Genomic DNA, 22,437 nt, shown 5'->3' on the forward strand with positions numbered 1-22,437 from the left:
TGTCATCCAATGACCTACTACCACAGTAGTCTAAGTGAGGACAATGTTCCCTCTATTATGATAATCATGCAGTTTAAAGTGGCCATATGAAAGTTTGGAGGTAAAACTGGGTTAAATCTGGTTGCAAAATTTCAGACTTAAAGGAAAATAAAAATCATACGCATATACCACAAATAAAAACTACGCCTATAATCTGTTGATAGTGATCTGAAGCAATTCCTTTTATACAATCATCTGAAAAGTTTAGCAGATATTTCGTACTTTTTCTATTTCATCCAAATACCATGACATGCCATTAAGAGTCACTCCAAAAAGAATGTTGTGCTCCAAAAACACAGCTGCTACCACAAAACATCTCTTCACACTTTTATTCACCCTAAAGCAGTGTATAAAACTCCAATTTACTGAGCCATACTAAAACATAGCTTAACTTTATTTGAAATATGTCAACAATGGGTAAGTTAAAAAGTGGGTGGAGGCATCTGACATAATGGTTAAAATTAAATTATTAAATTATATGTTATTAAATAATATATATTTGAATTAGTCATGTTTCCTCACCCTTCAGTATCCATTTGTATTTAATTATAAACTGCAGTACAGGAACAGTCAGTATATGACATTTAGGAGAACAGGACTTCCATGCATGTTTGCAATATAAACAATTATATTAAAATATTTTAAAAATAAACAAATAGTAAATCCTGATTATGCACACCCTTTGTAAAAAAATACAATAAATTTAACATCAAATTGGAAAATTAGAGCTGAATTGTGGGAATATGCCCCATGTTGACAGAGTAAACAAGTTACCCTTTTTCCCCTTAAAAAGGAAAAACGTCCAGAAGTTTCTCTCCTCAATTTGGTTAAAAGACACCTCATAAGACCTTGGGGACTTCACCTCAAACTTAAGGATAGCGAATTGGACAGGAGCCAAAAAGTCCCGTCTAAGCAATTCCCTAGAAAAAGAAGAGAACAAAAGAAGTAAATCACTTTTGTGCAGTGTTTTAGTGGGAGCAATAACCTCTTGCCCTGACTTGGTTTTTCTCTGTAAAGAGCTTTTTCATTTTTGCCTTTTATTAAAACTTTTTGTTTCCAACACTGTCACAGGAGCCATCCTGCTTTTTTTATGCCACCTGAGGTAGCTGAGCTATCAAGGGTATAATGCTTATCTCTGAGAGCTTATAAGACCAGGCTCGAAAAGAGAAAAAGCATTACTGAACCAAGAAATTGTTATATTTACTACATAGTCTTGAAATGTCAGTTTTCATTCTATTTCAAATCCAAATATACAGGTCCAAAGGAGAGCTACAAATATGATCATAGGGATGAAACACCTCTCTTATGAGGAAAGGCTGAGAGAGTTGGGGCTGTTCAGCCTGGAGAAGAGAAGGCCTCAGGGAGACCTTATTGCAGCCTTTCAGTACTTAAAGGGAGCCTATTAGAAAGATGGGGACATATTTTTTAGTAGGGCCTGTTGTGATAGGACATGGGGCAATGGTTTTAAAAGAGGGGAGATTCTGACTAGCTATAAGGAAGAATTTTCTTACAATTAGAGTGGTAAGACACTGGAATAGTTTTGCCCAGAAAGGTGGTAGATGCCCCATCCCTGGAAACATTCAAGATCAGATTGGATTGTGAAGATCTAGTTGAAGATGTCCCTGCCCATTGCAGGGGGGCTCAACTAGATGACCTTTAAAGGCCCCTTCTGACCTAAACTATTCTATGATTCTATGATCTTCCTTTGATTAACTTAAGTCAGAAAATAAACTCTTCTCCAATTCTGCTAACACATTTCTTCACTGTAGGTATTATTGTCAGCTAACTTTGATCTGTCACCTTTAACTTCTGCACTGGCATGCTCCTTATCACTCCAAGTTCTATCCGAACATCATATTCTCCCTTCTTCATTCCATAGTTTGTGACACCTACCAAGAAGCCCTTCATCTGGGGCAGCATCTAGTCTAATAGAATTTCCAGTGGGCAGAAGACTCTTACCAGAATAGTACACTGGTAGAGAAGCCAAGTTCACTAGAGTAATGATCCACTATGTACCAGTGTTCCATTGTAAGCACCAAGTACTTTCTGTACAAAATATAAAACAGTTGTGTGCATGTAAGCCACACAAGGCAAGCCAAGTTAAATGGTTTGGGCAGGCAGTGTGGGCAGGGCAGAAGCATGATAGCCAGCTGTCTTGGCTGAAGCAATATTAACTCCCTTTGATTGTTTAATCTGTGTTATAGCCTAGTGTAAACATCATTGTTTATACAATCTCTCATTTGGAGCTTTTAAATACTATCTTGTCGGAACTCAAAATGTCCCTCAGACATTTTCAGAGGTTCCAGGCCTTGGTCAAAAGCATTTTAGACCCTGGCAAGCAGCTGAAAACAGCTGTGATCTTGAGTTTGAACAATGGAATGAATTACCAACTTTGAAGGTGGAACAAGCGGTCACAGAGAGTTAGATGGTATAGTAAAAGTAGTCACAAATTAGAGGGAAAAATTTTTTAGCATTGTACAAGGGGGTTTTAGTACCTGTACAGGGGGGTTTTACTTTGTACATGGGGGTCAGGAGTTCTAAGATGGAGGAAAGTGGGCCTGATCCTGTTCTTCCTCCTTCTTCTTCCTTACCTCCATGTTCTTGGTGATGTTGGCATTTTTCTATTGGTTTAGGCTGGGGACACACTGTTCAACGTAGATGATAGATATTGGCACATTATTGTAAATATAGTACACGTAGTTTCTGGTATATAATGTTTGTACCATCCCACTGAGGGGCAGAGCCCCGCATGCTGCCCTACAGGACAGACCTGCGGCAGGGCAGCGGAACATGTTATAAATAAGCAAAAATAAACAACCTTGAAAACAGCACAGACGAACTATGGCTTCTTCCTTGGCAACGGGGCAGAAAGACAGAGACTTTCTACAATCTCGGAATCACCAATACCCACAGATTCCGACACTATCTTACTCTGAGGTTTATGTCTATTACTGTAAAAATTTATGCATCACTGTTTTGAATGAGAGGGAAAAGCTTAGACAAGTGCCTTTCCACGTTTCTGGCAGTAGACAACAGCTTTATTGAGACGGCCAGCATCCCAAAACCCACTCTCGCTTGCAAGTTCTTAATAATGACCCATCAGGCCTACTACAACATGAATCATTTATTGAACAGGCCAAGGAAAACAGACATAAGACTTTAAACAGATTCCTTACTACACAGGATAACACAAAAAGAACTACTAGCAGATAAAAAATACAGTGCACAATAACAAAGGTACCTATGTTACAGCAAGTGAAGAAATAGTATAGATTAGGAGCCAATGTCACTTACCAACAAATTATGGTGGCGTGCAAAGAATCTCCTAATTTCTCTCAGTCCTAGGGAAGTATCTCAATGTGAACGTCTCTGTGTCGAGAACTCTCTACACACTCAGAGAACGTATAAGAGATTTCTGATTTCATGAAAATCATAGTGATCTTGTATAGTTGTAAAAAGTGCTTGCCTGTCAGTCACTTATTTACGGCTTATCCTTTCCCACCATTCAAGGAAGGATGTTTATTGCTGACTAAGGGTGTTTTCATCTGAGATAATTCATCACAAGACAAACCATTCCAGCCTAGCTTAGCCACGGGGAAAGTAGAGAAGTCTTTTGCTGTGTCAGAGGGTGAAAGGGCCTGTCACGATCACATTCAAAATCTAGGGTCTAAGAACAAAAGCTAACTGTATTTTCTAAGTCAATCAATCAAGCTATAGAAAAATGGGAAGAAATAGTGTGTAGCTTGTTTTCAAATGTTATTGTTTAGCATAACACTTCATGCAAGTAATGCAAAATAGTCTATATACTCGTGACTGTTTACATTTGAATAAATACAGTAAATTAGCAAATACAGTATTTAAAATTATCTACAAAAATGTGTTTTACAAGGTATTCACTGTTTGTATCAAGTCTTAAAGCTAAAAGCTGCCAGGGCAATACCAAAGAGTATGAAATAAAAAATAATAATAAAAAAACCCACATTAAAATGGAGACATTTAAGGAAATCTCCTCAGGAAAAAAAATCACATCAATGGTCAATTAAACTAAAACCAAAATTAAAGCTATTAGGCAACCTTACCAGCATCTTCAATCAAAAGGCCATAAACATCTATGCTTTACATATTATTTGATTTTTTTATTTTATACTATCATGTGAAAGCAACACATTTCCTTTTAGTAATATATACACAAATAGCCTCACTCAGAATACACTTTTAATGCACATAAAGCATTCATTTTACAAATCATTTAGCAATCCAAATAAATATACAATAGTTTGGAAAACAATATTTTAGAAAACAAATGCCAGTGTAAAAAGACCACTTAAAACAACTGAAATGATACAAGGTTTCTGTATAGCTCTGTATTTACAGTTTTCTCACTGCATCATCAATATCAGAAATCTGTTCCTTCAGCTGGTTCCACTGTTCTGGATTTAAAGAAATACCTGAAATGCATTAAAAAGAAATACTTAGGACAAAAAAAAAACAACCATTTGTAGTGCAGAATCTTGCATAATTACTGTCAAGGCTGGTTTCATACTCAGTGTATGTCGCGACTAATAATGCTTAACATAGCTCAAGTGCAACAACCACCTCGGTTACAAAGGAATTACTTATTTAGAATACTTCAGGTAAACTTTAGACCTTAGCTTATCTCCTTACAAAGAAAATTAGTGCAGTATAACAAATTCATTCACAAGTGTTAGGCTAAACTAAACACAAAAATACAGTGCTGGCCTTGACAGAAGGCAGTACAAAACAAACAGGAAATAAACCATATTCCTGTTGGCTTCTTAAAGCCATATCTCTGTGGACTAAACTTCTACACACTTTTAAAGAACCATAATTCTGGGTTTTTTTCCCCCCTCACGTTTCTTAAAGCACTGTGAATAGCAAACTATAAGTAACATTTTGGAGAGACTATTACCACTCCCTAGCACTCAAAAACCAATATGTAAATCCAATTGTAATAAAAGCAAGAAGCGAAGTTAATTAATGGGAAAATGTATGGCTATGTATATAACTCCCATACCAAATCTGTCTGTATTCAATGCCTTGTTTTCCATAAATTATGGGGGAATAATTTAGGAAAACAGACTCAGGCCAATGAAACCACTTTGCTTTTGCTTATAGTCTACAGATAAAACTAATTATATGTTAAAATGTAAATCATTAATAAGTAAAACTATTACTCTAAAAATACCATGTAGTAACAAAGTATAGAAATCTGATACACAAAGATCTCCAGCAAACTGCAGACAATGTTTTAATACAAAATAACATGAAGCAAAACAATACCTTTTCTGCCAGGCTTCATTTCACCTTCTTGATCCATCCAATATTCTCTAATATCAATTAAGACTTTTCCTTTAAAGTCACGAACACTGACATACCTCATTTTGCCAATCTGTCAAAACACATATAAGGATATTTTTTAGATATTTTATGTATTACAGCATTCACTTTTCCCAGCAGTATCAGACATGTACATGTGACATTGCACACTGCAGCTTATTTTAGACACCAGTAAAACAACTAGATCAAGAGCTTAATCCAGAGCAATCAGTAGGCAAATAAGTAATGTCAATATAAATAGATGAATGACTTAAAATCAGTTGAGCATTCAGCATTCAATGCTCAATGCAAGTGGTTCTCTCCTAGAACAAGAAAATACCTGTCTTCTTAACAAGCTTACATCTTATAAAACCCACTAATTTACTGTTTTCTGAAACAAATTTTTGTCTCTGTTATAACCATCTTTGTTAGTAACAGTTGTAAACAATCAGGGAAGAAGGTGCTCTACCTCCAAATCTAAGTTTTAGTGCATTCCATAGGTACAGAAATCAAATTAGATATTCACATGAGATGGGCCCAATTTTTAACTTGTTTCCCCTACCTTTTTTTTTTTCTTTTTTAATTTTTAAAACACAGTAAATACAGATGGAAACAGAAGTAAGCCACCAACTGCTCCATGCCTGCTTCTGCCAGTTAATTGGGACACTTTATTGGAACTGTGGTTAAAAGACTGTACCAAATGCTCCCCACCCCAAAAAAAAAAAACCCTATCCAAATACTTTAAGCTTACCAACACAGCAATGGTATGAAATTACTTTGAAATATCAAAATTTCACACAGTGGCTTAACTGAATTATGAGGGCTTTTTTTTTAATTCTCCAAAGAAAGGTCAAAGGGAAAAGAGACAACAGGCATACTACACATTACATTATTTAGGCTTTATCACATTTGAAAAAATTGATTAAAAACTTATTTGTTCACATAAATTCAAAATATAATGTGAATTTGAGAATCAGAAATTTGATAATAATAAAAGCACAGTCAAGCAATTAATGTAAAAATTCTTAGTATTTTGTACCTCCTGGACCCACCTTGTGAAGAAAGCACATATAAACAATTTTTAAAAGGGAATATTCCTTCCTGATAAAACATTAGTTTTAGTTTTCACCTTCCTTAATTTACACATCTTGCTCTTTGACATAGTTTAACAGGGGACAAAACATATCTTACTAGCATAAAGTCTAACCAGGAAGCATGAGCAACTCTCCAATAAACTAAAACTATTCACAGATGTTTAAATCTGAAGTACTAAGGCCCAAACAACAGGCCCTGAACTAAAGTTGACCTCTAGATGAACCTTCCAACGAAATATATATGTATCCACTCATTAATGAAGTATTATTAGCAATATGATATATGTATCCACTCTTTGGCAAAACATGCATTTACCTTTCTGTATTTAGAAACTGGACAAGGCCACATCTGGCCTTGTCTGGGGTGTAGGATCAAAGACAACTCCTTTGGTTCCTTCTTGAGCCCTGGCCAGGCTTTGGGAGAAACCCAACAGGAAAATAAAACCAGATGTTCCCACATCATTAGTAATGGTAGCTTCTTTATTATAAAAGTTGGGCTACTCTCCCAGAAAAGTCAGAAGCCTCTTTGCCTGCAAGGTGGATGTACCACAGAATTTCCCAGTTACTATGAGTGGTTCTCCAGTCCTTCGCTGTGACAGCTTTCCCCAGCTGATGATTAAAGGATCTCTGGATGAAGGGGTAAAGTATTAGGGTAACTGGTGATGTATCTTTCTTAATCACTATAGGCAATCTTCTGTAGTAATGATTAGGTGCATTGCTTAGCTTATCTTTTTGTGATTCTTTGCAGTTTTGCATTATAGTAAATTACACTATTCCTTAAGTTGGTGTCGGTGTCTGGTGCTGGCCCTACCCACCAGCAAAACAAAGTCATAAAAGTTGTTATTTCACAAAATATACATAAACAAATAGGCTTTGTGCTTGCTTAAACTAATTTTTCTTCTTATGCAGATCATGCTATTTTAACTCTAAAATTTATTTTTAAACAATTAGGACCTCTTTAAATAGCATAAGCCTGAAGCAGTTGTTTTCCTACTTCAAAGCATCCTTTAAAATAAAAAGTTTATAAGATAGTATTTTGAGATTGATTTATTAAATATTTTCACAGCACTACAAATTTAACATTCAAAAATAAGGTATTATGTCACGGTAGCCAAGTTCTTTCAGACCAAACTTTGTAACATGTCCAAGTCCATCAGCACTGCTGAAAAAAGGTACCCTAAATAGCCTACATGAACAACATTTATTGGTTTTCCCTATAATGCTTCAGTGACTTTTAAGGCCACCTATAAACCAGCTTCAAGCAGTAGCACACCTTTTTTTTTTTCCCCAGATCAAAGACTGGAGTTACTGCCAAGTAACTCCAGATTTAAAGAAAAAAATCTGATACAAAATAGCAGATTAGAGCTGCAAATACAGTAAAATGGGGCAGAATTTGACTATTAAAGATAAGGCTACATGCCTTAATTCAACTACAGTAAGGTGAGGGGCAATAATACAAAGTACACAACATTTATTCAGTCAGTACGTCTACCTTAAATGTAAACAGTTCCATATGAAAATGTTAAAAGTGTTAGATTTTACACCACCGTCTAGATTTCAGCTGAATGCTCACATGACATTTCAAACGTTTATGTAAACTCAATACAAAACTGTTGCCACTGCCAAAAAGCTTTATATAGGCTTTCAAAGTACTGCTTAAAAAATTAAAACCTAGATTTTGGCTAAGCAAAGTGATGTTTCCTGACATTCAGTTACCTGCAATTCTGGCATTGAGCCATTTCTGACAAATTCTTTTTCCACGCAGCAGCTGACAGACCTAAAATAAGCTGTCTTCTAAGACACCTTTGTATCTCTGTAACAACACATTAATATTCCAAGGGCTGCATTAATTAATAGCAGGGTAGCTGCTGCAGTTTAACCTTCATAAACAAAATCATATGCTTTGTGCTGGTTTTGGCTGAGTTATTCATTTTCTTCCCAGAAAGTTTGGCTTGCACAGAGCCAAGGCCTTTTCTGGTACTCATATGGCTACAATGGCAAGGAGGCTGGGGGTGCATGGGAGGTTGGGAGATGACACAGCCAGGACAGGTGACCCTAACTGACCAAAGGGATATTCCAGACCATATGTCATCATGCTCAATATATAAAGTGGGGCGAAGGAGGAGGAACAGGGGGATGTTTGGAGTGATGTAGTTTGTCTTCTCAAGTCACTGTTGCATGTGATGGGGGCCTTGCTCCCCTGGAGATGGCTGAACACCTGCCTGCCCATGGGAAACAGTGAATTAATTCCTTGTTTGGCTGTGCAATGCTTGGTTGCTGGCTGGAGTTAAAACATGTCAGCTTTCTATTAAATATAACAGCTCCTTTGACATATTATTCTATTAAATTAAACACAAAATATTAAAAGCATTATTTCCAGGTTTCCATTTCTGACAGTAAAATGCACTGAACTGTGTCTAGGTTTGTTTCACAGCTATGCAACTGACTTCCTGTATGAGTTTCAGCAACCATCTTCTTCACCATTTCTCTTCCTATTTCCCTTGATTAAACTGTATATATATTGTTGGAGAAAAAACAGCAAAAAAATGTCCTTCTTTCTTACCATATGTATAGCATTAGAGGAACCACAATAAGCTAATATAAACTTCTAGAATAGATAGTCCTGCAAACAGCAGAGATCTCTAATACAGCAAATTGGTTTAGCAAATTAATTTTGAAACTTAGGTGGTCCCCGATGCATTTCACAATGTCCTGGTTCCAGCCAGGATAGAGTTAATTTATGAAGTAGCCATGAGGTGGTATGGCTAAGACAGGGAGGTTATTCCATACTACTTCTCATCATTGCTAGAAGCAGGGGAAAGGGACTGTCGCTTCCGAGGAGAGGGGGTTTCTTCCGGTCAAGAAAACATGGCAGGAGAGCTGTCTGGTATTGTTTCTTGCTAGGGGCTTTCCATGTAAATAATTTCTTTTGTACACTTTTGTTATTAACATCATTGTTGTTACTGTTAATTTTCTTATCTCATTGCTGTTTCCAGTAAATTGTTCTAATGTGCCTCCAATTGGACAGGAGGGGAAGAGGAAGTGTCACATGGGTGGCCTTTTTTTAGTGCAAGGACTAAATTGGAGAATACTATTGCTAAACAACAAATCACGTTCCAGAGCATCACAAGTATATATTACCTACTTACTTATCTACTTTAAGGAGCCTATGATAGGTAAAGATATTACACCAGAAAACTGAAGAACTTATTTCTCACAAGTGAAAAAAGCAAATTTGACCCAAACTTAAATAAAGGGGAGGGGGGGGGGGGGAACCACATATGCAACAGGCAAACTACTTTTCAAGTAACAATTTCTGTAAAATGCCAAATCATGTAATGTGGTTCCACTCTGGATAATTAATATTAATACTTTAACCCATCAGCATTAACAAACCTAATCCAAATCAGGCATAGGTAGATTACAGGATTTTTCAAAATAACCAAGGTACATGATGAACAATTCACATTGGCTTGAAGTCATAGACATGAATCTAATGCAACACGAATAATGCTTGTCCTTAGGGCCTCTAGTAATACATCACAAATGTGAGTAAGGTAAACTTCCACAACCCAACTGTACTCAAATCCTTTAACAAACTCCAGAGTATACTAGGCTGCCTATAAAACCTAAAAAGACCATGGCGTAAATAAATAAAACATACTCGGTCTCTGATACTTAATTCCCTTCTTCTTACAATTATTTTATTCTTCATAATTAATTTAAAGAATACCATTATACCAACATTAGTTTCAAACAAAAATAATCAAGTGTAGATCTTTATGAAAATGCTAAATCTTCTAAATACAGCAGTCACAATGAGTTCAATATTAAAGGAAGCTGTATACTTTAAGAACACAGCCCAAAGGTGTAGAACAGCAAACCACTAAGTTTCATGTCAGTTGCTATCATTCCCACACACAATATGGATGCCACAGAATTTCTGACTATCATATGAATGCTTTACAGCCTCATTTCCATCAACTGAAGACACACTTGTAAGTTATACTGCAAAATCACATGCACGCAGATCATTTTTATTACCATGGGGAAGCAGAGAGATTCTAGTATGATTATTATTCCTAGAAAAAACAAAATAATACCTACAAAATTAACATGCAACTAGATCTTCTAGCATGCTCTCTTGGGTAGAAAGGAGAGAAGGGGAGCATTCTCAGACCTACAGTGCTATTTCTACACTGAAACAGGTTCATCTTAGTTAACACACATAAGCTGATGTTGCATGAAAAAAGAACACACATAACACAACAAACAATCTAAAAAATGTTTGTTGATGAGTAACTAAAGGCAGGCAGAAACTTAAGAGCATTGATGGTTTAAGTCAGGGTGATAGTGAAATTTTTTTCTGTATTGTAGTCAACACTGGAAGAATCCTGCTCTTAGAGTAATATGTGTCCTCTACTGTCGGTTTTTAGTAACTTATTATCTTGGGTCAAAAAAGGTTGAAAGAAATCAGAGCACACAAATACTTTTGCTTTTATTTGAAAGTTTTTTTTGCATTAGTTGGATTGGTTATGGTGGTTTGTTATGTTGCTTTGTTTTTTCCTCTTTTTTTTTTTTTCATTTGTGAGGGCATTAAAATTAACTTTTCCCCAAGGCTGTAATTTCTGAACCTATTACAAAAAAAATCCCAAACATATTGGCTTTATGCCATGTTTAAGTTCTAAATGCAGTTCCCCTCATTAGATGCAGAAGATACTATCATTTTTCCTATATGGATCAAAGCATCCCCTAGCAAAACTAAAAGTATCATATTCTTTCTTCAATGGACAAATCCAAGCAGTTATGCCCAGGGTCTTAAATTGAAGCTCTCCCTCCAGCTATATATACAGAGGAAAGTGAACATTGACATGGGCCTTTGCTAGTTTCCCCCCATATATTACTTTGCACAGGTACAGCCCAAAACCATTTATTTTACCTTATTCAGTGTTGGAACCATCTTATTAAGCACCTCTCACATAACTTTTCACAAACTTAAGAATCAAAGTTTAAGAATTCAAGTCCCTTTCTCATTCCCTGCCCCCCCCTTTCAAACCAGCTAATCAGACATTTAATAAGTCTTGATCCACACCCCTAAAAAAAGGAATTCGGAGCTATGCATATTCTTGTACAGCTTTCAGCATACATTGCTTCTTCAGCTAACCCCAGGATACGCAATACGCTGAACTCACAAATGCTTGTAGCTACTGAAAAAACATGCATTCATTCTATTTTGACAATGTCAAAAATTGCAATATTTTTGGATTTTCAGTGAGAAAAACCTACATCATAAAGGAACAAGCAAAACTTATTCCATGATACTGTCTTAGAAGACAGTAGCCAAATTCCCTTGACGTAGCTAGGAATTGAGTCCATATTTTGGGTTTCCAAGACTGTCCTGATCTCATATTTACAGACAAAATGACTACCCAGAGAATTACCACATGCAAAGACATGAGGGTTAGAATCAATTGCCACAACTCTGATTCTTTTACTCTATTGAAACCTAACAGTGCTTTCTCTCAGCATCTCATCTTGCATGCTAGCATCATAATCCCCTTCAGTCAAGATTTCAGGAGACCAAGCACTAGTCTATCATGATATTCACATAGCCTCATAAAATTTATACAGATTATTATGTAAATGGTTACCTTAACCAGGCTCTAAGAGAGTCATCAATTTTACCTGAAACATATTCTCTTCTCTGTTACTGCTTTGCTTAGAAGAAGCTGCACCTTTTGAACTTTCACCAGTCTTTTGTTTCTTAACAGGCTTTTCTGGAGCTACTTGCTTTTTCCGCTTTGCCTTGGAGCAAGAATAAAAAAACCTCATGAATCACAACTCATAAGTTATAAAAAAAAATTATGTTAGAGGTCACAAACTATTATGCAATACATATTAACACCTTCCTCCTGTGAGGGCAGTAATACAATACTGTACATTTAGACTGTAACAAAAAAAAATCTTCAAATGAGCTTATTTTTGTTCTCAGTGAAGCTTGCAATAATAATTTGGCTTTAAAGAGAAATGAATTAGATCAAAATTCAAAACTCAGTCTTAAGCTGCGCCAAGGGAAATAAAGGTTATATATTAGGAGAAAGTTTTTTACGGAAAGGGTGATAAGTACTGGAATGGTCTGCCCAGGGAGGTGGTGGAGTCACCATCCCTGGATGTGTTTAAAAAAAGACTGTATGTGGCACTCAGTGCCATGGATTAGTTGAGGTGTTAGGGCATGGGTTGGACTCGATGATCTTGAAGGTCTCTTTCAACCTAGTGATTCTGTAAAAATACATTTCAAAAAGCCTACTTTCGTTGTGCAGTAATACTGTCAGATTTGATTAAAATATTTAAGTCTGATAGAAGTTTCATTTTCCAGAAAGTACAATGAAAAATGGGAAACAGATAACAACTCTAGTAAAAAAAAAAAAAAAAGGTAGATAAGATAATGAAAAAAAGGATCTGAAAAATCAAATCAAAGAGAACTTTTTTTTAATTGAAGTCAAATCTCTGTTCGTAGCATGATAAATTAAACATGTTTTTAAAACATTGAGGCAATATCACCTGCAAATCAGATTACTTTGTTAGCCGATGCTACAGAGCATACTCCATTTCCACTAATGGTTATATAGTAATCATGCCCACTGTAAAGGAAGAATAATACAAAGATACCAAAAATTATTCTGACCTGCTATAATCATATTGTAGATAATCTCTTTTAAAGACAAACAGTTCAAAAAAATATGGGAAATTGTCATAAGAAAAAAACAAAACCAAAACCAATCAGCTTACTGCTCACTGACGTTGATTGATAGACTATGTCTTATTAGGAATACATTTCCAGAACAAAAAAAAAAAAAAAAAACCAAAAAAAAAAACAAACATCTGACCATTTTCTCTTATATTAAGATTTCACAAAATACCTAATTTGCTATGTGCAAGTCACTTTTTTACATTTGAACAATTTCAGTAAATCAGACTGTCTCTTTGCAAACTGCACTAAAAGACCCAATTTCTGCATTACTACCTAGCATTTCTTAAAAAGATAAACTGACTGTTGTATTTAATTTATTTGCAATGACTGACATATCTCTATGGATTTATAAATTAAATAATTATTAAAATAAATTATTACATTACATTTATGCATTTAAAACAGGTAATGCTAAAATTATCAACTCAGAAACATTCTGGTTGGCTCTGCTTTTAAGTGAGAAACTAGCAGATAGTATTACAGTAAGCATAAGACTCTAAAACATAAAAAATAATGTGAGCAAGATAAGCAAGTGGCCCATGGATGACAAGGCATGTGGAGGTTTTGTTTTTGGACTTGCAAGTAATCCAGATATCAAAATGAAGGTGGGGCAGTGTCCTCAAAATTAGTTCAAATTCTTGCCACCAGAGGCATCTTATACAGAAGTCTATCACTTGCCACAAATCAGCAAAGAATTCCAGGAAGCTTGTGGCTAGATATACCATACAGAAAAACATGAAGCAAAATGCACCTTAAGAATAAAGTGTACTGCAAAGCAAAAAGCATCCACCCAAACCATAATCTTGGGGGTGGGTTTTGTTGGGGTTTGGTTTGGAGTTGGGAGGGGGTGTTTGGGGTTTAAGTGTCAAATAAATCATATGGAATGACATGCATTTTGTGACATAACACTCAACTAATTCCTTAACTCCAGCCTGAAATATAAGGATTAATACAGTAGTTATAAACTGCATATAATATAATGTTCACCTTTTTGTCAACTTCACTATCTGAATCACTGGCAGATGAGCTTGAAGACACAAGTTCCTTTGACTTAGGCATTCTAGGAAGAGAAAGATAACATGAGAACACTGTACAAGGAATACATTCCCATTATGGCTAGAAAGCCATCTTCAAACCTGTTTGTAAAGGCTCACCTTATTCAAAACCCTCCTGAAGACTTTCCTGCCTTTTCATGTAACTTTTAATACACATTGTAGATGTAATCACAAAACACCCTTCTCTCCTATAGCTCTTCCCCTTTTTGCTGTGACTGCCTTATATGCAGTATTTTAGTTTTGAACTGCTTACAAAAGGACAAATTTTCACCTGTTTCATATTCTCCCAGGTATGGTAGATACTATAATGAAAAAAAGGCAATACAAAACTGGTGTCCAGATGAATTATCAGCATAATATTCATAAATATAAACAATTAAGGCCCCAACACTACATATATTCTTACATGAGCATTTTGCCTAGTTGAAATTGGGAGTAACAGCTGCATAGTTGTCACACATGAAGCTTAAATTCCCACCAGTAATCCAAAAGACTGAAAATATCTCAGTTACAGAGAACTACAGTACTGCAATTAATATTTCCACTGCAACTTTACCACATCAGTCACTAGACTATATTCATTTACTAGACAAGTGGACACTCAACTTTCCTTGAATGCATGCTGCCGGGTGTACTTCTACATCTCTAGTATGCAAATGTGATTAGATACAGCAGTTGAACATCTTGCCTGCTACTAAAAACTCTAACAAATAAATAGCTCGTTTGTGATTTCAGAATAAAAAGAAGCATCACAGGGAGAAACTGTACAAAATAAACTAGCTTGGAAAGGCTAATAAAGTATTAAATAAGCATATCTCAGGAAAGAAAAAGGAATAGCAGTGTTTTTAAACTGACAATGAAATAAACTATGTGCAAAGGAAGAAACAGTCTGAATAATAATAACGGATCAAATGTGGTTCTGGAGTAAATTCTGTCAGAATAATTTGGAGCACAACGATAGAAGCTGTAGCACTGAAAATGAAACAGGGTATGGGAAGCACACATAAACTACACTACAGGACCGAGGCAGGCAAAGGAGAGCTGGAACGGGGCAATGCAAAAATAAGCACAGCAATGACATGAAATAGGGAAGCCGAACAAGAAAAATCTGCTACGCGGAGGGCGGGACACCTGCGGAGAACAACTCGAGTCCGCATCAGGAAGGGAGAGTAACAATATGGAGGAAGATGGAGGCGGAAACTAAAGGAAAAATAAATGGGGTGGGGTGGGTGTCCCCTCGTGAGAAACTAGCAAGCAGAGCGTGAGGACACCAAAGCACCGAGGAGAGCAAGGGTGGAATGAGACGGGACAAGTGAAGACAAGGGAAAGTAACATAAGAAAGACAAGCGAGTACGAACTAGGAACACCAGATAGGCCGATGCCTGCCGCCATTTTCCTCCCCTCTTCCTCTTTTCTACGGCTCGTGTTGCCCCCCAAAGGAAAGGAGCGAGGGCCCAGCAGGGGGGGGTGCGGGCAAGAACACCCAGGTCCTCCCAGGGCAGGGTGGCAGCAAGAAGGATGCATGTTATCGGCGGTGAAAGAAAGAACACAACACACACACATTAAAAAAAAAAAAAAAAAAAAAAAAAAAAAAAAAGTCGGGGGTCGTCAGCGGGCAGGGCCTGATCCCGGTGCGGGGTGAACAGAGTTGGGCGGTTCGTTACCACCATTTTCTCCCTCACTCAAATCCTCTTTGCCCCCCCAACATGGCAGCGGTTCCTACTCCCGCTCCAGACCCGCTCCACAGCAGGGCATTTCTCCCACAGAGCATAGCGGGCACTCGAGGAAAAAGGAAAGCCTCACCACACCGTTACCCAGCGCGCTTCTCCCACACCAGGCTAGGAGATGCCGAGCGCCCTGCAGTTGGGGGTGGAGGAAAGAGAACACGGCAACAGCTCTAACTAAACACGCAAAAGAACCTAAATGCTCACGTCTCACTTCGCATACAGCTCCTCTACACCACGACAGAAAGACAAGAGATTCATCGCAGAATCCCCGCCCCAGCCCTGCACCACGTGGGAAGGAGCAGGGGAAGGTGTTTAAAGGGGACGCGTACCTTTCTAACTTATTCCTACCTCCCCCGCCCCGATTAGGACAGTCGCAAAAAAAACCCCAAAAAACCAACTAGTTTCCAAGGGGCTAGTCAGCCGCATCATTCCAATCGAGGGAGCCCTATGGGACCGACGGCAGGACCCTACCTGGAGCCCGGCCCCGTCGGGACTGCAGACCCGCAGAGGGAAGGCCTGCACTCCACTTGGGGGCTGTGAGAGGGGACCGAGAGAAGGGCCCTTAATATCTAAAAGGAACCCTTAAAAATAAATCTGTAAATAGTGGTTTTGTTTTGCACGCTGCAGCGGTTCCTCGATCTCATTTAGAACCTCCCTGCCTGCAGCCGTGCCCGAGGGAAGGAGAGGAAACGCTCTGAAATGGTGTAGCTGCAGTTGACTTTGCATAGTGAAACCGCAGCACATCGAGGGGCTTTTGAGAAAAGTGCCGGTTCCCCTTTCTGTCATTGTGAGTTGCGTTTTTCTTGCTGACGGGCTTTTTGTTTGAGGAACGGGTGAGCCTTATGGCTCCTATCTTGGCAGTCACCTTGAGTCAAGTTCACGTCTGAAGTGCTGGGGAAAAAAGTTAAGAAGTACATGTCACCTTCTGTTCGAAACAGTTACTTTTTAAAATCCCTCCAAGCAAAAACCCTTGAAAATATAATCTGACAATCTTGTTGCCAGGAAAATCCACAGACGCCAGAGTAAAGGAAGAGTCTATGGGGCACACACCCGCGGAATTTTCTCTGCGAGGTTTCAGAGGGTGCAAACCTCCCTTTTATCCTAAACTCCTGACTGCATGTTGCCCTCTTCCTTTCCCCATTGGATGAGGTACTGGGAAGGTACAGCTTTCCTGAACCGCCTACCACACATCCCCCCTTGAACCTGTCTTCTCCCCCCAAAGTCCAGAAGTTCAGACTTGTGCAGACCCTTGTCTATTTGAGGGGCCAAACTCTCTGGGTCCGTGTCCTGGTTTAGGGAAAATTTGGGAGAAAACCTCTGAAGGAGTTCCTCTAGAAAGCAGATTCAAACGGCTTCCCCCCCCAACTGGTTCGGGAAAGGATTTCCTTGGAGAAAAGTGGAAAAAACCTTTTTATTTAACAGGCAAAGCACATTCACCAGCACAAAAATGAACAATATTAAACAATAAAACCTCTTGCCAATCTGAAGAGATGACAAATTCAGAAAGTCCTTTTCATGGGCTGTAGTTTGGTTGTCTCAGTCCCTCTGATGCTAGAAATGACATGACCCAGGCCCGGCCTGGTGGGCCACAGGTATGAGCTGCCGGTGCTCTTCTGGGTGTTCAGTCCAGAGCAGGTTTAAACAGTTCCAAGAAAAAGAAAAAAAAAAAAACAAAAAAAAACCAAAACACATTCCAGGGAACTTCTCTGCCTCAGCTAGCCAAAACTAACTAAAAGCAAAGGAGAGCTCTGTCCCGCTGTCCGTCCATCTACAGACAACACAGTCCAGGAGCAGGAATGTGGAGGAGTGAGTGCAGCTTCTGAAAACAAACTGCGCACTTCTTCTCTTCCCCCCATTTGTGCTCAGAACCAGTCTTAAAGGTGCAAAACTTATTTCTTGGCTAAACAGACTAATGGGGATACAAGCATCATAAAGTCACCCCAGGACAGCCTGGCAACAAACCTGCTGCCCAAAGTCAGTAGAAACATTAAGACCCATTTCAAAGACATTAACATCCATTGTGAAAAATGCATATTTTATGATTGGCTTTTCACAAATGTTACAATGAATATTATATGTGTAATGTTAGAAAGTTATGCTGTATTAATTGTCTTACATATTGTGTTATGTGTAGCTTTAGGTTACAACATAATGTTAAAATAGAGACTATGTATGTGGGGGAAGTTTTTTTTTAGGAACGAGATACTCTCTTTGAGGAACACCTAAATCTTCCAAAGGACAGGAATTTATGGCTTCTTATCAGAAGATGCTAATTTCTTCAGGCCTTGTTTAGACTCCAAGACGCCAGGGGATTAAAGGAAACAGTTGACATACAACAGACAGAGTTTCTTGTTTAGAATAGAATGTATGTATAACCATGAAGAATGTATGAATATGCAACAAGTGTGTTGGTTTAAGGGTGATTCCTTTGTTCACAAGTTATGCTTTTCGTGACTTAGTGTCCGAGAGCATCCGGACAGGACATCAGTAATTCTTTGCTTTTTATTGTCTTGTAATTGTCCTAACTCTAAACTTTATTACTCTAATTGTATTATTATTTTTATAACCATTTTATTATTATTAAACTTTTAAAATTTTAAAAACCAAGTGATTGGCATTTTTCACATCCATCAAATTGTAAAGGCATTAGCCCACATCTTCCCTCTCAATCCCTCCTCTTCTTATTTATCAATTTGTATTTACAAAGCCTAGTTATTATTAACTTAACCCTTTTTAACAATCTGGAACATTTTAAACACCCCTTCCTGACTTTTCTACACCTAGTCCTTGTACAAAGTGTGGCAAGTAAATACAGAGAATAAAGAATGTGAAAAACACCAATTGTTTGTTTTAAAATTTTAAAAGTTTAATAGTAATAAAATGGTTATAAAAACAGAGTAATAAGAATTTAGGCAGAGTTAGGACAATAAAGGACAATAAAAAGCAAAGGATTACGAACATTCGGATGCTTTCCTCTTGAAAGCATGGCTCACTAAGAAAAGATTAACCCTTAAAAGCAATAGCCTTGTTATGTGTAGTGGATATAATTTGTGCCAGTTTTAATATGGTATATGTAATATTGAATATTTGTTGAAGCACACACGTTTGTATTAGGAGTCCCCCCCCCCATAAGCAAAACGTGACATATGTTGAAACTTGATTCACAAATAAATGGATGTGGCTCGTCCAGAGATGGGCCGTATCTTGAAGCGATATGGGGACACCCAGGTGCTGATCATCGCACCAACGACCCCACAACTGATACCATGAAAATCCTCCGAATTGATACATGTGAATGCCGGATCCCAGTAACTACATCAGGAGATTCATCAACACCGGACACTGGATTGTTCTACCCCAACGCCAAGAAAAGACATTTCATCAATGTTTGGGACTCTGAATGGGAAGAAAAGGACTGATTGCCAAAACCCTGGCCTCGGGCGGAATTTTCCCTATAAATACGTCTCGCACCAGGAGGATGGTGTCGGGCATAGAGGGAACCTCTGCTGAGGCTGTCTTCTTTGTTGCACACCCAGCGCTGACCCCGGGTTCGGCACTGTTCTGTCCTTGTGGCTGGCTAGATAGAATTTGATTGCAAAATAAATATTTTATTTTTCATTTTAATTTGGCTGGAGAAATTTTCATTTATAATAGCCTGTTGCATATTCATATATCTCATACATGATACATAAATTCTTTTCAAACAAAGGGTGTTCTCTGGTTATCATCAACTTCTTCCCCTTAATCCTGGTGGCTCCTTAAAGACAGAGAGGAGGTGGAAGGATGTTTTTCTTTTCCGAAAAGAAGACAGTAACTCTTACATGTCTTGTTGCTGTTATCTCTGTGCGAAGAATTTCTTGATTATCTCATCCCTTCCTTGAGCTAGTTAAAAAAAATCTTACATTGCATAGTTTCTATTTTAACATTTTGTTATAACCTAAAACTATATCTATCACACTACTTAAAAAGGATTAATACAGTACTACAAAATAACTTTCAAACATAAAACATATAGTATTCAATTTAATATTTGCAAAGAGAAAAGAATTTAATATGCATTTTTCACAATCCTCCCTCTTATTTTTTATAAGTCATTTGGTTTGACCACTTCCATTCTTTCGACTATACTGGTAATCAAATAAAATATGGGATTAAACAAGGAAGAAACATCAAAACAGTTGTAACACATAAAAAGAAGAATCCTGATTTCTTCCATCATCCTATCACCAATACATTACCCCACCACTAGTTTCTTAACATTTCTTTCCAGTTTTGGACCGATACCTGCGTTATTTTTCTGATATCTTTTGCTTTTTCCAAGATGACATCCCAATTGTCATCTATTTTCAACAATCTGATGTATTAAACTTTCCACAAACACCCTCTTCTTTAGCCAATAAATAGTCTAAAGCCAACCTATTCTGATACACTACATTTTTTGTTTGGCTTTGCTGACTTGATATTGTGAAAAACGCTAATCACTTGTTTTTTTAAATTTTAAAAGTTTATTAGTAATAAAAAAGTTATAAAAATAGTAATACAATTAGACCAATAAAAATTTGGACAATGAGGATTAGGACACCACAAGACAATAAAAAGCAAAGAATTACAGATGTCTGGATGTTTTTGGGTACTAAGCTGCCAAAAACATGCCTTGTGAACAAAGGAATAACCCTTAAAAGCAATAGCCTGTTGCATATTCATATATCTCATACATGATGCATAAATTCCTTGCAAATTAAGAATTTTTCTGGTTTTTGTCAACTTCTTCCCCTTAATCCTGGTGGTTCCATAAAGACAGAGAGAAGGGGGAAGAATGTTTGTCTTTTCTGATAAGGAGGCAGTAACTCTTTATGTGTCTTGTTGCTATTTGGGTGAAGAGTTTCTTGATTATCTTATCCCTAGTAAAAAATATCTTACATTGCATAGTTTCTATTTTAACATTATATTCTAACCTAAAACTATATTTAACACACTACTTAAAAAGGATTAATACAGTGTTACAAAATAACCCTCCATAATACATATAGTATTCAATGTAATATTTGCGAAGAGCCAATCATTTAATCTGCATTTTTCACAATTGTCGGAATCTGTGGGTATTGGTGATTCCGAGATTGTAGAAAGTCTCTGTCTTTCTGCCCCGTTGCCAAAGAAGAAGCCATAGTTCGTCTGTGCTGTTTTCAAGGTTGTTTATTCTTGCTTATCTATAACATGTTCTGGTGCCCTGCCGCAGGTCTGTCCTGCAGGGCAGCGTGCGGGGCTCTGCCCCTCAGTGGGATGGTACAAACATTATATACAAGAAATTACGTGTACTATATTTACAATAATGTGCCAATATCTATCATCTACGTTGAACAGTGTGTCCCCAGCCTAAACCAATAGAAAAATGCCAACACTACAGTGAAACATGGAGGGCATGAAGAAGGAGGAAAAGGACAAGACACACCCAATTCCTCCATCTTGTCCCCTCTGAACCCCTAATCTAGAAACCTAAAATTTTACTTTTGCACCCGTGTCACACTTAATTATTACTCTTATCAAACACTCAAAGCTTGTAATTCATCCTGTAAGATTGAAAACTCCTCTCCATGGACAGAGATCACAGACAGTGTCTCTCGGGGCTCTGTCCAGGGGTGTTCCTGACCCCTACCAGGGTCCCAGACCTGCCAGGACAGCCAGAGGGAAGCCCTGGATTCCCACAACAATATTAATTCTAATGCCTGAGCAGCTTTATTTGTTATCTTCTCTATATCTCCTTGGAGTTCTATAATGCGATTCAGCATATAATTTGGGGTCAATACAGAGTTAGATTACTGTGCTGGTTTTTCCTTTTTGTTTACCAATTGCTTTTTTACTGAATCTTGGACTATATCTCTAAGATCAAATGTAAAACAAATCGACCTCTCTCCTTTTGGACATTTAATTGCCTATCTATTGCCACTTTTTCCTAAGTTTCTTTTGATCCAATATTTTTCCCCATTTTGCCTGCAGGTACTTAATTCGGATGGATTATAACAGTGACTGTTGACATGGGTGTGTGTAATAAAAGAGGAACTTTCATTTCTTTCCATGTAATACTTACTGTAGCATTTGTGACACCATCTTGCCAGTATCCTGAAAGGGAAAAGACAACAAAAAAGTGACAGAAACAGGAATAACAGAGGTCTATTATGGCTTATACCCCCACCTCCCTGCCTATGGAGTTGCTTCCCATAGCAGGTGTATGTGATCTTCTCGGTGGCGGGCACAGTGGTCAACCCAGGCTTGCCCTCTGTTTACCTTGTCACTTCTTTTTTACTAATCTTTAGGCAAATCATTTTTGACACTCTTTAACTGTGGTTTTGTACCGTTCCTCAGGTATCTGTCAGTAAACAGGCACTAATAATTCCCATCCACAAAACAAAGTTATTACTTCCCTTGTTTTGAGTTCT

The 22,437-nt window shown here is 37.6% G+C and overlaps 1 protein-coding gene across 7 annotated transcripts; it reads right to left on the reverse strand.

Moving 5' to 3' along the window:
* Positions 1-3,148: 3,148 nt before the first annotated feature.
* Positions 3,149-16,313, reverse strand: LOC116806894 (activated RNA polymerase II transcriptional coactivator p15). 7 transcript variants are annotated; one of them, XM_032744719.3, is made up of 6 exons: positions 16,208-16,223; positions 14,376-14,578; positions 14,209-14,281; positions 12,156-12,275; positions 5,341-5,449; positions 3,149-4,487 (listed from the first exon to the last, which is right to left on the reverse strand). In XM_032744719.3, exons 3-6 carry the CDS (start codon positions 14,278-14,280, stop codon positions 4,408-4,410), a joined length of 381 nt encoding a protein of 126 aa, XP_032600610.1. In that variant the 5' UTR covers position 14,281; positions 14,376-14,578; positions 16,208-16,223; the 3' UTR covers positions 3,149-4,407. The 7 variants fall into 7 exon arrangements, with proteins under 7 accessions (XP_032600610.1, XP_032600608.1, XP_032600607.3 ...); XM_032744717.3 differs by lacking the exon at positions 14,376-14,578 and having other exon boundaries at positions 16,208-16,313; XM_032744716.3 differs by lacking the exon at positions 14,376-14,578 and having other exon boundaries at positions 16,215-16,276.
* Positions 16,314-22,437: the final 6,124 nt, after the last annotated feature.

The sequence above is a fragment of the Taeniopygia guttata genome, chromosome W, assembly GCF_048771995.1.
Source record: "Taeniopygia guttata chromosome W, bTaeGut7.mat, whole genome shotgun sequence".
In the NCBI taxonomy this organism is placed as follows: Eukaryota; Metazoa; Chordata; class Aves; order Passeriformes; family Estrildidae; genus Taeniopygia; species Taeniopygia guttata.

What these genes read in the sequence shown, in the direction of transcription:
- LOC116806894 (XM_032744716.3), bottom strand. Translation starts at nt 16,261, where the DNA reads ATGAATCTCTTGTCTTTCTGTCGTGGTGTAGAGGAGCTGTATGCGAA. An exon ending in GTAGAGGAGCTGTATGCGAA is followed by an intron (nt 14,282 to 16,214) that starts GTGAGACGTGAG and finishes TTCTCTTCCTAG; the next exon opens with AATGCCTAAGTCAAAGGAAC. An exon ending in GAGAAGAGAATATGTTTCAG is followed by an intron (nt 5,450 to 12,155) that starts GTAAAATTGATG and finishes GTGTTTTGACAG; the next exon opens with ATTGGCAAAATGAGGTATGT.